The 15,333-nt window shown below is 45.0% G+C and overlaps 3 protein-coding genes across 4 annotated transcripts; 1 reads left to right on the top strand and 2 right to left on the bottom strand.

Moving 5' to 3' along the window:
* The first annotated feature begins 6 nt into the window (after nucleotides 1-6).
* LOC135501866 (uncharacterized) lies at nucleotides 7-5,230 on the top strand. 2 transcript variants are annotated; one of them, XM_064794258.1, is made up of 4 exons: nucleotides 7-561; nucleotides 2,767-2,835; nucleotides 3,415-3,654; nucleotides 4,334-5,230. In XM_064794258.1, exons 1-4 carry the CDS (start codon nucleotides 480-482, stop codon nucleotides 4,573-4,575), a joined length of 633 nt encoding a protein of 210 aa, XP_064650328.1. In that variant the 5' UTR covers nucleotides 7-479; the 3' UTR covers nucleotides 4,576-5,230. The 2 variants fall into 2 exon arrangements, with proteins under 2 accessions (XP_064650328.1, XP_064650327.1); XM_064794257.1 differs by having other exon boundaries at nucleotides 9-561; nucleotides 2,767-3,153.
* On the bottom strand, nucleotides 5,088-8,677 carry LOC135501867 (uncharacterized). The gene is made up of 6 exons (XM_064794259.1): nucleotides 8,566-8,677; nucleotides 7,931-8,192; nucleotides 7,172-7,347; nucleotides 6,433-6,596; nucleotides 5,661-5,857; nucleotides 5,088-5,195 (listed from the first exon to the last, which is right to left on the bottom strand). Exons 2-6 carry the CDS (start codon nucleotides 8,121-8,123, stop codon nucleotides 5,146-5,148), a joined length of 780 nt encoding a protein of 259 aa, XP_064650329.1. The 5' UTR covers nucleotides 8,124-8,192; nucleotides 8,566-8,677; the 3' UTR covers nucleotides 5,088-5,145.
* LOC135501864 (TRPM8 channel-associated factor 3-like) lies at nucleotides 8,227-14,685 on the bottom strand. The gene is made up of 4 exons (XM_064794254.1): nucleotides 14,517-14,685; nucleotides 10,286-11,857; nucleotides 9,236-9,808; nucleotides 8,227-8,838 (listed from the first exon to the last, which is right to left on the bottom strand). The coding sequence occupies exons 2-4, from the start codon at nucleotides 11,801-11,803 to the stop codon at nucleotides 8,683-8,685; spliced, it is 2,247 nt and encodes a 748-aa protein (XP_064650324.1). The 5' UTR covers nucleotides 11,804-11,857; nucleotides 14,517-14,685; the 3' UTR covers nucleotides 8,227-8,682.
* Between the last annotated feature and the right edge of the window lie 648 nt (nucleotides 14,686-15,333).

Here is a 15,333-nt window from a genome sequence, read left to right as displayed (position 1 = left end):
ACAGTCGAGACGGTCTTGATCACATTCTCTTGACGAATATATTGACACGCGAATCGGACGCATCCAAGGCTCTAATCAGACCGCTGACGCCAGATTATTTGCGCAATTGATCTGAAACTTCACCATTTCCTCTTAATACGTATTCATGAGTGCAAAAATGCGGTTTTATATGTGATGGAAAGTACCCTACTGCTCACTGAGACCATTTCTTGAATTGTGCGTCACGTCACCTAAATCGATAGGAAAAGAGTTTGATCCTCGGTCACAATAAGAGTTAGGCTGCAGCGAACTGCACGGATTCCAAGGAAAAGCTACTGTAAGCTGTAAAGGTCAAAAAGTTCATTTTCTTTTGGGAAACGACTACAGCATCTTTTTTTATTCGGGGACGGAGCAGCTAAAGTGGTCTGTAGTATCTCTGAATCCAAATCTTGGGGAAACGAATTTTCGGGAAACGTTGCGGAATTTCTGAAAGGTTGGCCATGGCATTGCATTTTTGGCGATATGGATTGTTGATGGTGGCTCTTATACTAGTTGGATTCTATCCAGTGTCCACTGCCACAGGTAGGTCGTCAAATTACTCATAATCTAGCGAGTCGGTGGCACGGGGTCGGTGGCACGTTCATCCAAAAGTGTTGTTCCGTCCGTCCCGGCTTATTGCGATATAACTTACTAACTGAACATTAAGTTTTCAACAGTTTTTCATAATGTCTTTCACACTATACAATGACTGAACATTTGTTTGCTAATAACACAAGATATTGCTAAAGAGTACCAAAAATGCAGTTTCTATCGATTCCGTCCAGAGACAACAGAAAGAGAAATTCTGGAGTCAGTATATTTTCGAATCAAACAAATTTCGCCGGGTCCGAATTTGACATGTACAGGTTTCGCAACCATTACATGTACGAATGAAGAAGTGCAATTTAATAAGTTATATGTATGGAGCCTAATAACAACTTTCAACATGGGCACGAATGAGTAACTGGGAACTGGGAACTGGGAGCTAACTTCACAGACCCCATTTACATGACAAACTACGCATGCCGAAACATTGCTGGGTTCTGCTCCATTGGAACGCAATGGAATTGGTGGGCCGCGGCCGCGCACTATCATAAACGATAGAGGCAAAATTATGGCCTGAAGTCACTATTACAAAAGTAAACATTGGCCGATTCTGTTTTGGTGGAGTGAAACAAACCTAAAATATGTAAACTTGAAAATACTAATATCAACTTTTTGAAGAAATTTCTTGACTTGAAATATTTTTTCTTGACTTGAAAAAAAAAATCTCGACTTGAAAAAAATCATCTCGACTTTTTGAAGCAAACGGCTTGCCATACTAACGGAACAACTTACAATTCGTATTCGTCTGTCACGAATGCCCACACCGATTGCGGCAGGTAACTCCCGATTTGGAAATCTAGACATGGGACTGTGAACGTATGGTACTGAGCATTTCGAGAAAAAAAGATGCGATTACCATTCATTCATTCATCCATCCTTTCAGCAGCCTCAATAACATTTGTGCCGATTGAGGAAATCGTTTCACTTATCTGATTTATTCCATGGCTGGTCACGATCACTGTAGGAGCTGAATCAACTAAGCAATCCGCTCCAAATGGTACTTACGTGTCGAAAGATTTCAGTCTTTCTCTCTCAGGGAGGAAAGCGGAATTGCGTCACATAAGGAGCTCCTTGGTACTCGAAAACTAATCGTCCTAGTTTTTTGCAGGAAAGCGAGATTGTCTCGTGTGATCGCGTTTTGCTCAGTCAGTCAATGCTCAAAGTGTAGGACTTTGATTCCAGGTAGAGGCAGGTGGTTTCATCAAAGCATCTTATCACAAGCTTCATCGCAATAATATGCATTTGAAATGAACCTACATGTATAGTGACATTTTGGATACTTCATATTTTGTTAATATCAAGTTTTTACAACGTGTAAGTTAGTAGTGAAGCTGTAAACAGACCGCGGGAAACCGCTTTAAATCACGTGGTGTGTTTCAGCCAATCGATTGCTCAGGTAAATACCCATCCGCCATATTATATCGGCAACCTTCGTACAGCCGAACAGTTGCATTGCCGCCAACATAAGTAAGGGCACTCTAAAGCTGCCGAATAACTTCGGACAACAAAGTTTGGTTGCGCATTTCAGTCGACTCTCGGCGGGTGCACTTGTTGATACATTGCGTGTCCACGAAGAACTCGGAAGTCGTGACGCATAACTACTTTCCTCCTCACGAATACTCTATTCAGCAATATATCTTAAACAACGGAAGGTACCGATAGTTTTCAAATAGAAAGGTGCGATTGAAACACACGGAAGTCCAATATAATAAACCGGAAGTGTTACTAGGGAAAGCCTGCCATTTATCAATCTGCAGTATCGACCTGTGACCATTTTCATTGGACCTCAAGCTGAATAAATACTCATAAGACACTTTCTCTAATTGAAATCCGTTGTTTGAGGAGTTGATGCGTGTTTTTGTGTTTAATTAATGACGTACAGGTAACGTTATAACTTACAGGTTTGTTGATATTGTAATTAACCAAAGCTCACACATCGCACCATGAGATTATGTGCATATAATAAAATTCGATAAAAGTGCACTAACAACATGTTTCAATCCTTAAACTGCGTGTGAGACGCCACTATAAAATGCCGCATTTGGGTGTCCATGTTACGACTCATAACCACTGTTTCTCAAAACGCAGAAACATATATAGCTGTCAGGCTATTTCATTTTTTATAACATTTCGTTTCTACAGAGAAACCAATAGGAGTCTGGCCAATGTCGCAAGCCAGCGGCAGGGACGTCTCTGGCTACCACAACCACGGTAAGCCCTCGGGCCTGGTCTTTGTCGACGGCGTGGGAGGCTTACCAAAAACTGCAGTAGACTTCAACGGGGCTGGAAGAAAAATAACAATATCCAAGCTAAATGGAATGGTAGGCTCCAGTTTTACCGTTGGCGCCTACATCCGGGTTATTACAGCGCCCTCCACGAGTGTCCCCATTGTTTCATTCCAAACACCTGGGACGACGGCGTCAACGTTTGTATTTGGTGTGACGCCAAATTTCAAGTTGCGTGTCTTCTTCGAGAAGGAAGACTTCCAGCCGATACACGGGATAGAGGCGAACACATGGACCTTCGTTGGTATGTTTGCCGATGATGGCATATATATTTTAGAGCCATTTACAATAAAGCAGCGTTTGGGCGTTCATATCAGTATTAGCCAATGAACGGCCCACTGCGCCGAAGAAGCACCTGAGAATCAGATGTCCTCTGAATGGGCAATACTAACAGGAATGCCTCGCTTTTGGAAAGTAACGAATTCAATGTACCCTTTTATTATTTCCTGCGGAAGATATAACTTGGTCCTCTGACCAGTCAAAAAATGTTCTATTCTTTCCACAGGCATATCCTACGACGCTGACATTGGCATGACGCGTCTCTGGATCCAGGACACAGCAATAGCGGTCCTGTCCCTATCGCCTGATCTCATTACTGGGATAGGCGGCGCCACGATCGGCGGAAGTTACCCACGAGCTGGACTCTTGCTGACCTTTGAAGGTTATATTTCCTGCGTGGTATTGTACGAGAGTGCATTGGGTTCGTTGGATATTCAAACAGTGAAGCGGACCTGCACAGCATACGGTAAGAAAGACTAAAAGCCCATCAACCTATATATATATGTCCGATCTGGAACTCGCGTATGGTGGGTATTGCACCATTTTCCTTCAGCAGAAATCATGTCGGACTTCCTGTCAGGTGACAGATTTCAGGGTTGACCAATCAAAACCCCCGTATGTCATGTGTGTTATCATGGCTGTGCTGTCGGTGACGAACTAGCATGATAGCTCTCTTCTAATTGATCAATACCTGTATCAGAAGTCCCAAATTGCTGCTTGAGGAAAGTGGTGAATGAGTGTCATTGGTAATGAAGCCAAGAACGACATCTAAAAGAGAAGAAACTAACGGCACAGCACATTGCGCACAATGAGACTACTGGAAATGCATTAGGCCAAGTTCAATTCTTTTACAGGCGGTGGTTATTGGCCTGGTGACCCTAAACCCTATTCACACCACATATGGAGGAGGCTACATTGGTATCAATTATGTTACCAACCCGGCAGTTTTTACAAAATAGCAATTTGTCTAGCTTCTTGCAGTGCCACCCACAACTTGAGAAGTCGACTTCATGTGGCTGTATGTTTCGATCATATATATATATATATATACGCATACCGACAGTATAGTCGGTAGGCCATCTATCAAATATTCGATGCTGCAATTTATTAGTTCAACATTTCGCTTGTGTTTCTCTCTCCTACAGACAGCGGTGTCGTGTTCTCCAGAATCGGCCCCGGCCTCCTCCCGTCCGGCGCCGCCCTATGGTCCCTCAATGCCAGAAGCGCCGCGGAGTGCTCCGGCGAATGTTTCGCCCACCCGTCTTGCCAGTCTTGCAGTTTCTCCTCGCTGAAAACCATGTGCTTTCTCGGCAACATGGTGATGGATTCATCCAAACTGATAACGTCCGGGGACTATAAATCATACAACTTTGGTGTAAAGCTTTGAGATGGGACCATATCTGACGAGTAAACAAAGAGTTGGCCACGCTACATCCCAAAGTAAGACTCCCGCAGTCCATTTCGTCATCCTGATTGTCTCTCCTTCATCGCGACAGGACAAGGCCAGTCCACTGCGTCCGGAGTGTCCCGATAGTCAGAGCTATCGCAGAAACTACCGAGGAAACACGACGACGAGTAGAATGGACAAACTTTTGTAATTATGACGAAAAAAGTGTCAAATGAGAAAGTGACCGGTGATGAAATTAGTTGTGGAAGAAGCGACACAGTTTGTGTACTATTAGAATCTGCATGGGTGGCTGCTCTGCTTGAAGTGAATTTTGCAGGACCAACGTTTTAGCCTACTTAATTTTCACCGGCCTCGAAAATGTACCTCTTCATTCCAGAAGAATGCCGAGTCAGGAGAATCGACTCGAACTTTAAAACAAATCCGCCATTGCTGACATCATTGGCGCAAAAAACTTTATTTTTATGTAAGTTTTCTTTCGCGTCAAGAATGTGCCGAAATCTTCAAGGCATTCTACTACAGGATAGGCCAGAAAAAGTCGTAGGACACGCATCATTCCTCTGTGCTGGTTAGAATCTCGACCGAGTCGGCAATGCCAAAATCTGAAAGAAAATAAACAACACAAAGTGAATAAATAGATTAATTAATGAAGTTTGATCCTTTCCCTCCTGTTGGCAGAAACGTATCGATCAATTTGATCGTATGGCATATTATTTCTCCCTAACATGTTTTATAATAGTACCAGAGGGGTGAGCCATATCACGTACTACGCAATTATTGCTGTTGGTTCCGCGACAGTGCCATGGAATCGACCAATGTCTCCTTTTGAAATAGGGGCTTGAAGCCGTCCATTCAACGCTATGGTGGGAGTAAGCATTACCCAATTCCACAATGTATTCCTTTGAAGCAGAACCGACCGGAACAATTTACGATGTGAAGTCTGGAACATGTTTTACACACCCAGCTGGCAGATTGAGGGGTTGGCGCATGTGTCACGACTCTCTTTTTCGTCAGAGAGTAGCGATTGTTCAGGGAGCTTCTTCATAAGAAACATAACATGTAGCTACCTTTGGCGGAGTACGTAGTCGCGGTGTTCTTCTTAGAATAGAGCACTATAGGACATGGTAAACCCGTGACGTTGTTTACCGCAAGGCAGGGTTCCTTTGATTTATCATATACAACCATCCAGCCCTTGTCGACCTTGCATCCTCCGTAGCTACGGTTGATGAAGAATCGGCGGTATACATTACCAGGTGAATCTATGCTGCAAAAGGAAACGGAGCACTTCAATACCTTTTACTACCTTACCCACTTTCCTCAAACACCCTCCTGTTACATTTAGCCAATCAGAAGCCGCGTGTCATGCTTGTTCGGCGTGAGCGAGGGCTACCGATTGGCCAGATACGACCAGTAGGTAAATAAGCTGCTTGAGCCAAGAACTTAATGGCTCGTGTATTCAATGTCTTCACATCTGGCTGCTCAAACGGAAGTATGAAGTGAAAATGTACACAGCAAGGATACTATACTAGTCACGATGGCATAAAATCTTTGACTGCAAACATCGGATTTTAAATACTGTTGCCGTTGTAGCCCTTGCACTTGATAAAAACGTAGCCACAATCCAACCAAGTGTCAGGAATTGGTGGAGGCACACAAAGATTTTGGACAAGACTGCCATTTTGAATAACAAAATTTGACCGGAAATAACTCAAAAATATAGCTTTCTTATTGGTTCATTGCACATGCACAAGCCGAGAATACAAAATTTTGCATTTTCGACTGGCCAATACCACTGAATTTGCGTCCAAGAGTTAGTCTCGGAAGTCACTGAATACCTACTGGCCAGCCAGTGAAAAGAAGTTCGCTGTGGAGGTTTTCGTTAAATCAGTCCAAGATGAGGAGAGCAACCTTGACTTGGCGAACCAGTTCGTCTCTGTGGAGTCTACGCCATTGAACGTGACGAAGGCGACCTGCTCCGAGCCCTTGAAGAGGGCTAGCTTTACCTGAAAATATTGTGATAATCAAGTGCGCAGTCTAACCATGGAGGTATTATTAAGATACCTCCATGGTCTAACGAAGGGAGGTTCGAACTGGGAGGGGCTTTTCTGACCTTTGTATCTTTTGTACCGGTTGTCTCGAGCTTGCATTAGACCAAAGTCTTTCAATTGATTTATCAAATTACTCTGATTGTACGATGACGAGGGACGTTAGACAGCATCATACTATTCGAGTAGACCAATCATTGGGTGGAAATTTCAAAAAATAGAACAGTTCAAAAATCATAGGCCGGTGCATGCAGTTTGTTCGGCACATGAGTCAATCCTACTAATAACGTAGATTTGTCTAGCATTTGCCATTCAGTGACATGTATATTTTACCTGCCCACTTAAAAATTCGATGTATTGCGAGCTTGCATTGTTGTAACCACTCGTTCTGATGTGGTCTAAACCTTGCAAAGTGATACAAATGTACATCGTACATCGTTCAGACATTGAACGGACTGAAGTTTTCTGGTCATGGCATTACATATTGATGATTCTATGATGTGATTTTTTTACATTTGAAAAACACATCTTACCCTCTTAATTCCGAGTTTCTTCCAATTGTCGAACAGCCTGTTCTTATAGTGACAAGCATTACAAGCGCAGCTGGAGAGAGCTTGTTCCATCGGCGCAGCCTTGGTAACTGATGTCAAGAAGTCGTACATGGGCTTCCCGATCCCGGCTGAGCCTTTGAACATCACGGTCCAGGTGCCTATCAGTGACAAATAAAACCAGGACCGACATTGAAAAGAAAAAGGAAACACATGTTCAAACCTTTTCAGACGAAAAGTTAGAATGCGACCTTATACATTATGCTTGCAGAATGGATGACCAAAAAGGGGAAATGCAATGCCCCCGCAACTTGGGCATTGCAGTTGTCTTGAAAAACAATCCATCCATCCAATACCTGTATTGGCCAAATGGGGCAATCATGATCCATGCATCTATAAATGTATTGACCAAATGGGGCATTACAGTAGTGTTGAAAAACGGTCATGCATCTGTACATGTAATGACCAAAAGGGGCAATGCAGTCGTCTTGAAGAACAGTCGATGCATCTAATACATGTAATGGCGAAAAGGGGCATTGCGGTAGTATTTACCAACAGTCTACACGTAATGACCAAATGGGGACCAACGGTCTTGTCCATACAGATCCAAATACACATGTACAATTTTTCATTTCGAAACATCAGCGGCATAGCGAGGTTACACCGCTCTTTCGTTTTCATTTACCCACGAAAGAATAATATGTTTCAAAGGGAAGAAAATCTGAAGAGGGCTCATACACTCACCCTTCTCTTGCTGTATGGGTCCATTGATGTTCACCAGGGACGCAAAATCTGATGGCTTTGCCCTTTCTAAGAACTGCACACAAGTTGACGTGTGTTTCACCCTGCACGAGGCGTCCGAACACTCTGAGATCGCCAGACATCTCCCCAAGCATCGCATCCATGACTTGACGCCCTCGGGCTGCGAGAGGGTCATACCATTCTGCGTTATTCCGTCCGAATTATAGTAACAAGTTTGGGTAATCACTTGACTGTATGGGAGAGCCTTAATTAAGAAAGTAACGCAATAAACGTTGATGAAAATTCGGAACATGTTATGATATTCTACTGTCGGGTGTCAATTTCATCAGTATGAGTTGTTGAAGGTCAGATTGCCTTTACTTGCAATTTGAGTGATTAGACAACGCCTCGATTGTTAACCGACCCTTACTGCAGTAAACTTGCATTTTATTTGATCTTCACAACCCCACCTCGAGTTTAAAACTATGGTTACATACATCTACATGAATAAATAATTTTAGCCACTTATTTTGGCGATCAATCATCTGCCGCAGCGGAAATAAACACGATTACATATGAGTGGTCCATTGCGTTGGACATTTTATTTTATTTAGAATTACAAATGATTGACACTATACTTCAGTGGCAGGGTAGTCCTTGTTTACGTTCCTCAGGCGAATACGTTTTTCGCAATGGTAAAAATTGGCGACGAGTAAACATTGCTGTACCGCATCATTACGACTCCCTGTCCGACTTCAACTTGTAGGCTCCTTGCAGTCGCCCAGTGCAATCCGGTGGACGTATACGGGATTACGTTTGTCCTTGGTGGTAAACGGCGATAGCTGCGAGATCTTTCCTGGGTGTGACACAACGAACATGTACCACCTTGTAAATCTTGCTACGTCGTGCTGCTATTCTCGAAAATAAAAGAGTTCTGGCAATGAACACTGAGAATAATAGTGAGATAAATAGATTCTGATAAGTTTCCAAAACTTAGTTACTTTTGATGACATATCCATCTTGTACCAGACTGACCAGAAAACAAAAAGGTCATCTTTTTTTACAGGTCCCACTGATAATTGATTAGCCAGTGGGACTAACAGTCAAAGCGGCACTTTCAAGATATTACAAAGCAAGGTATATATTTCTATATAGACTTTTAGCTTTCTAGCTTTCCACTTTTTCTAGGTAAACAGGGTTAGAAGTTTGCAGATTTCTCAATCAGGCTTTTAGATTACATGTATATGTTCTGGCGCCAAGTATTGTCTACAAAATGTATGAAACGACATTGTATTTCTCTGCAATTACTGCAGCTCTTTCCGACGCCATTTTCATTGTAGTCTCATCCGCGGGAAGATACGGCGGCAGGTCTCCCAGGAGCCCGTTCGCCTGCTCAGTGCATGGGAAACCCCAAAATTCGAACGCCGGGCAAAGATTCCTGCCTGTCGCCAAAGAGAACCGCACAATCCACTGCACGATCTTGTCTTCGTCGTTCTTAGGTTGTTCAGAACGTGGTAGCGCCTCGTACTCCCTGAAGACCGTCTTGAAAGGTCCCCAGCCGAAGTCCCGAGCCTGCTGGGCGTATATTGTGAGGGCAACTCCGGGGTCTGACTTCCATTTCTCGAAATCAGCCCCGCCCCGGAGATATGCCTTTACGTCAGACATGTGCCCAGCTAACCACGGGTGTGTCCATGGTTTCAGCTTGCACAAGGTGTCCATGGCGTGCAGGGTGAAGATATTGACGGTCACCTCCCCAGTCCCGGCCCACGTCCAGGAATCATGCTGGAAGTTGTGACCGAGTTCGTGGAACGGTCCCCAGAAGCCGTTGCCATGAGGGTTCACGATGCGGTCCCCGTTCATGAGAAAGTGGTCCCCATTTTTCTGTAATGAAACAAAAATGTAGCTAAAACATGTACCCGCTTGAATCGAAGCATACTGAACCATTCTGACCTGGCTTTCCACAAGTGTGATAAATATAGGTGTCGCTGTGCCCGTCCTACACAAGTTCTCGAAGTCTTCGAGCCGAGTTTTAGACGACGCACGAAATGGACATCCCTGAAAGAACAGCAATGCAACAACACGACTCTGTGTAAAGATTCTAGAACACTACTACACAAGACATTTACATTCCCCCGCTAGCCTAATGCAACCGTGTACCGGTACCCCTGCCTTCAAGGACAAGGGCAACACCACTCAATATGCAGCTGACACGAGACATAATGTATCTCTTGGCAATATTCTTCTACAGAATGCCTGACAAAGATCAGCCCGAACAGTAAAAGTCACATCTACCCTGACATGGCTGAATCAGTTGCCTGGTATTGTCATGTTTTCTGGTAACTTAGAATGTATACTCACATGAGTGGGATCGGCCACATCTAAATGTGTGACGATGGGATAGCCACTGTGCATGTATCCACAGCTGGGTTGTTCATCGGTCACCACCCACTGGCCGCGGCCCAGGGACGGGTCACATCCCCGAAGCTCCATATGCGCCCTGACGACTTCATCCCACAGTCTCATTGTTGGGCAAGGGTTGTTCAGTTGTCGGATGGATTTGGAAGGCAGCGTGAATGCGATCAAGTCTCCAGAGATGTCAGACCATAATCCAGGCTTCTCTCTCTCCAAATCCCAACTCTCAGCTGTCTCGAACGTGAACCTTGGAGCGGGGACGATGTTGCTTAAAGTCACCGTCAGATGGCTTGGAGCCTTTGGACTAACGATATAAACCAATCCACCAAATGGACTGCATATCTTCAGTGGGTTACTTTCCAATGTTCTCTTGATACTAACTTTAGGCCAACGGCGCCAGGCACCCTTAACACTGAAAAGTTCATCAGTATGGGCCCCTATGACTACGGAGCAGTCGCTAGCGTTACTGGCACCATCTTTTATCCAGGATAGGGACATCTCCATGCCGGCCGGAAGGTAACACCCAGTTGGAACATATTGGTTTTCCTTACCAATTACTTCAACAGTGATTACCTCTAACCTTGGCGGCTCATCGAAATCTCCGGGAAATTCCTTGCAGCCTTCTGCTATTACAGGCTCACTAGCTAAACCATCCTTTATCATAAGATTGCACAGTATCGTGGTCGCAAGTTTCTCTTTCGTACTTGCTGCCATTTTGTCCTTTGCTGGTACGCAATGACACTCCTGCTTTAAGTTATCTATGGCTGGTTTCACTCTCTGCCGATACACATCGTGCGGGATGCTCGAGATATTACCCAAAGTCTTTCTGACCTTGCACAAGTCTCCACCGACCTTCACTAAGTTAACTGCCTTGTCTAACCTCGCAAACTCCGCACAGTTCACGTGAACAGAAAGTTCATCTGACGTACTGAAATAATCATCACACGTGGCATAATTCATGCCAAGTTTACTCATAACGAAGTTGAGAGGCATATTCTCAATGGCTACACCGGTCACCTGCGCATAACCCCAGGGGCAAGTCCCGCAGACGAGTCCGCCGCCATTTTGTATCCAGTCCGCCATCTTGTCAAGGAATGCGTCATCCTTCTTTCCCCCTGACCAAACAAGGAAGCCATTTGCTGGGATTTCATCAAAGCAATTGGTCCCATCAACATCTACAGTGACAGTATCCTTCCCTCTTGTCGACCAAGCCCTCACGTTTAGCAGCAACGTCTCATTCTCCTTCGGCAGCTCCGGTTTTAGGTAGCTTTTGGTGAATATGTTGTGTGAGAAGACCACAACTCGACCTTGCCCCAACCCACCGGCAGCTATTAAGGTTTCTCCCGTCTCGTTTGTCAGAATGGCATCAGAGTTGTCCCCATAGACAATGATGTAGCCGGGGATACACCCGTGGTACTTCACGCTCTCTACTCCATGAAGGATCTCATCTCTCCAAGCAGCCATAACCACGTAGCCGCGTAGGTCTTGAAGTGGAGTTTATCACGGAATAACCCCAGCCTGAATAAAAGATATTGAAACCTACTACATGTACATGTATATATGTACTACAAGATAATTACGCTAATTAACTATGTTTGGTATGTCAATAAGCTCGTGTAATATATATGGAATTAATTACCCTAATAAGTAGAATTACAACAATTACCGTGTTGGTAATTCACGATAATTATTTGGTAATTATTTGTATAATTATGAGACAATAAATTCGGAGATGGGTTTTGGGAGTGGGACATGATAGTTCAGGTTTTTTTCCGAGGTGTATGAAACCATTAATGGTTCAGTGAGAAAATCATCGCCACACACAGGGGAAATCGTACGATGCCCTTTGGACATTTCTCGTGGAGAGTCACATCTTGACCCTCAATGTATTGACATTGCTGATAAAGCTTTACAGACAACGCGCGTGACGGAGGTTATGGAGGCAATACCGCTGGACGTTCAGTATGGGAGTGTCATGGATATCAAAATAATAATGACCACTTTAGACTTGGTCAGACTTAACTTGACATCGAGACGTCCTTTGGGCATCAAATTAATCGACATCTTGACCCTCAGCGTATTGACATTGCTAAGCTTCTTGACCCTCAATGTATTGACATTGCTGAACTTCCAAACAACGCGCGCCGCTGAGGCACGAAGGCAATACCGCTGGAAGGTCAGTATGGGCAGAGGCTACCAGGGCAATACCGCTGGAAGTTCAGTATGGGCGGAGGCTACGGAGGCAATACCGCTGGAAGGTAAGTATAGGCAGAGGCTACGGGGGCAATACCGCTGGAAGGTTAGTATGGGCAGAGGCTACGGAGGCAATACCGCTGGAAGGTCAGTATAGGCAGAGGCTACGGGGGCAATACCGCTGGAAGGTCAGTATGGGCAGAGGCTACGGTGGGGATTACCGCTGGAAGTTCAGTATGGGCAGAGGCTACGGGGGCAATACCGCTGGAAGGTAAGTATGGGCGGAGGCTACGGAGGCAATACCCCTGGAAGGTCAATGCATTTGCGTATTATATACTCTACCCTCGTCTGTTTATTTCGTCGGTACCACATTAAAAATCAGTAGTACCTCCCACATTACTACATGGATTTTGTTCGACAAAGAGGCCCATTTGTGATTGCTGGTTCGCCGGGCTCGGTAAACGCTTGCGGTTTGCGGCGTACCATGGTTATGAAACAGTATTTAGTCCACGAAAAAGCGGCCATTCGAGAATCCAGGCACACGTGGTTCTATTAAAAGTCAGACTGGAAGTGTGCTTTCATACAGGGTGTATCAAAAATCATGTACCGCAGTCAACGATAGGTGAGGGAACTGTTTACCGCTCAATTTTGAACCGCGTCACTTCTGCACTTCTTTTGAACAGTCAAAATTGGCACAAGACCGCACAGGAGCGTAGTTAGCGGGGGGGGGGAGGGGTTGGCAAATGCCCCTCAAAAAAGTGTTTTTCATTCAAGTCTTGGCAAGAAAGTGGCAACAGATTTTTGCCCCCCCCCCTCGGGCGATAGCTACGTCCCTGCTCTGCAGTTACTCGAAGGCTGAAGTCACAATCACATCCCAGTTGATGAAGGCCTACTCCATAATGTCTATTTCCTCCTGATCTACATTTTCGAATTCTAGTCCTTCTCCTCCTCGTCAAGAAGAGGCAATGGTCCTCCATCGACGGGGACAGGTCGGAAGGCTCTTTCAAATCCGCTTTCGACGACTCCGACCGGTACCGTATCCCATGCCTGACTCACTATGCGAACAACATCTAGAAGTTCAATGCGTGGACAACGCCCTTCGTTGTCTGTGTGGTCTTTCTTCCACCTCTTCCAGGCTTTTCTCACTTCGCTCTTCATGGATTTCATCACTCTAGTGGCTGCACGAGCGAAGTGCACCCCGCCGGAATGAAGTCAAGGACACCTGCCAGGTTCATCACTCTCATACCGAAGGCTTCCGTCCGGTGGACTTTGTAGCGATCTACAAGGAGCAGGAATTGGCCAGCTGCTTCAGCCGTCACATAAGGCTCAAACACCGTGTCGAACCAATGTTCTGCCGTCTCCTTCACCCATCCCGTCGCTGAATTCGTTACAACTACATTAGCTGGCAGTTGTTGGTCTTCAAGGGCCGCAAGTTGTCTTACAAATCCTCTACGTGGGAACGTGATATGGGCTTGCAGTTTTCCCCCTGTGGCGGTGATGACAAGTGTTACAGTGCACCCGAGTTTGGTGTCAGATCTCGAGGATCTAACGTCAACAGTTTTGGCCCCTTTAGCATTGGCAGTGTTCAAAGGGCGTTGTTCGAATAGAGTATCCGTGGTAAGGGCCCAAGCCATGGAATGTCGGTTGAGTATTTCTTATCAACGGGGACTATCCGAATACCAGTACCGGTACCACTTGCTCCAAAAACAGCAATCCGCAATCGCGATCTCAATCTTGCGTCCAGGCTACCTATTTTCCAAACTCTGTAAGACCAGCTGTCAACAGGTCCTGTAGAGTTGTCCCAATACATGGCTTTATGTGGACAGTCCATAGCTGATGATAGTAGGCCTAACAAACCTGATCGGAAGGTTTGGCCGGACTCTACCAGGACAAGTGAGACAACTGGAGGCACTGACACTTGCCCTTTGATTCCTGGGAGATATTATATTGCAGAAAAACTGAAACAAATTCAGCATATACTCACTAAACACCAACTTCTTCCCGGAGATTTATAGCTACTGTCTCTGTACACGCAGTCATATGCCGTGATGCATTAGTCACTCTTTATTGACCACGTGCATACATCGATCTACGGAAAGGAATAGCTAGGCCTAGTTATTCCATGGCCATATGCATACTGGGTATACGTGAGAACAGTATAGCCTTCCCGTATGTATTTACTGAACACATGGCTGTATGTATCGACCACAGTTCGCCGACAGAACATGAGATGGAGTTGATATTGTGCGTGATGGTCGACTGATCAATATGCCGGCGAATCAATATGGTGGCCGGGTATGGCGGTTGTCGTGAGTGGTCTTGGTTGACATTAATTTTCGCGAAAATAAGCCCTGTATATATGAGGGACAGTAATGATTTTTGTAGTTCCGGTACTCATGTCAAAAATGATGAAAAAGTAAGCGCTAACGCAACCGCCGTTAATGCCCGGTCGAAATTGTGGCTATATGGGTTTTTCAATTCAATTCAATCCAATGTTATTCCCCAATACTGTATACGTGTACATGTACAAAGCATCAGGCGGTTATCACAATATTTTTACGTGTTGATTGGAGTTTGACAGCAACAACTGGAGCGCTATATCTAAGTCTAAAAAAACGAGCGACGTGTGACCACGAGGCTTGGACAGTGCAGTTCACATGGTGTGTAAGGCACACGTCGTTTTCGGCTTCGACGCGCTATATATACATGTACATCGTATTGGGGCGGGCCAGCGCCGGTGTAATGTTTCTGTTTTTGAGTGTTTCCCCTCATTGTTTGGGAACGCTCAAAAATAGATTGAC

The sequence above is a fragment of the Lineus longissimus genome, chromosome 17 (genome assembly GCF_910592395.1).
Source record: "Lineus longissimus chromosome 17, tnLinLong1.2, whole genome shotgun sequence".
Lineage (NCBI taxonomy): Eukaryota > Metazoa > Nemertea > Pilidiophora > Heteronemertea > Lineidae > Lineus > Lineus longissimus.
This window is presented reverse-complemented; position numbering and strand designations above follow the sequence as displayed.

Coding starts and splice junctions, on each gene's coding strand:
- LOC135501866 (XM_064794257.1), top strand. CDS start 480: ATGGCATTGCATTTTTGGCGATATGGATTGTTGATGGTGGCTCTTATA. Junction 3,154..3,414: donor GAACACATGGACCTTCGTTG/GTATGTTTGCCG, acceptor TTCTTTCCACAG/GCATATCCTACGACGCTGAC. Junction 3,655..4,333: donor GCGGACCTGCACAGCATACG/GTAAGAAAGACT, acceptor TCTCTCCTACAG/ACAGCGGTGTCGTGTTCTCC.
- LOC135501867 (XM_064794259.1), bottom strand. CDS start 8,123: ATGACCCTCTCGCAGCCCGAGGGCGTCAAGTCATGGATGCGATGCTTG. Junction 7,348..7,930: donor ACCCATACAGCAAGAGAAGG/GTGAGTGTATGA, acceptor TGTCACTGATAG/GCACCTGGACCGTGATGTTC. Junction 6,597..7,171: donor AGAAACTCGGAATTAAGAGG/GTAAGATGTGTT, acceptor CAATATTTTCAG/GTAAAGCTAGCCCTCTTCAA.
- LOC135501864 (XM_064794254.1), bottom strand. CDS start 11,803: ATGGCTGCTTGGAGAGATGAGATCCTTCATGGAGTAGAGAGCGTGAAG. Junction 9,809..10,285: donor ATGTGGCCGATCCCACTCAT/GTGAGTATACAT, acceptor GTTTCATTACAG/AAAAATGGGGACCACTTTCT. Junction 8,839..9,235: donor TGGCGTCGGAAAGAGCTGCA/GTAATTGCAGAG, acceptor TTTCGAGAATAG/CAGCACGACGTAGCAAGATT.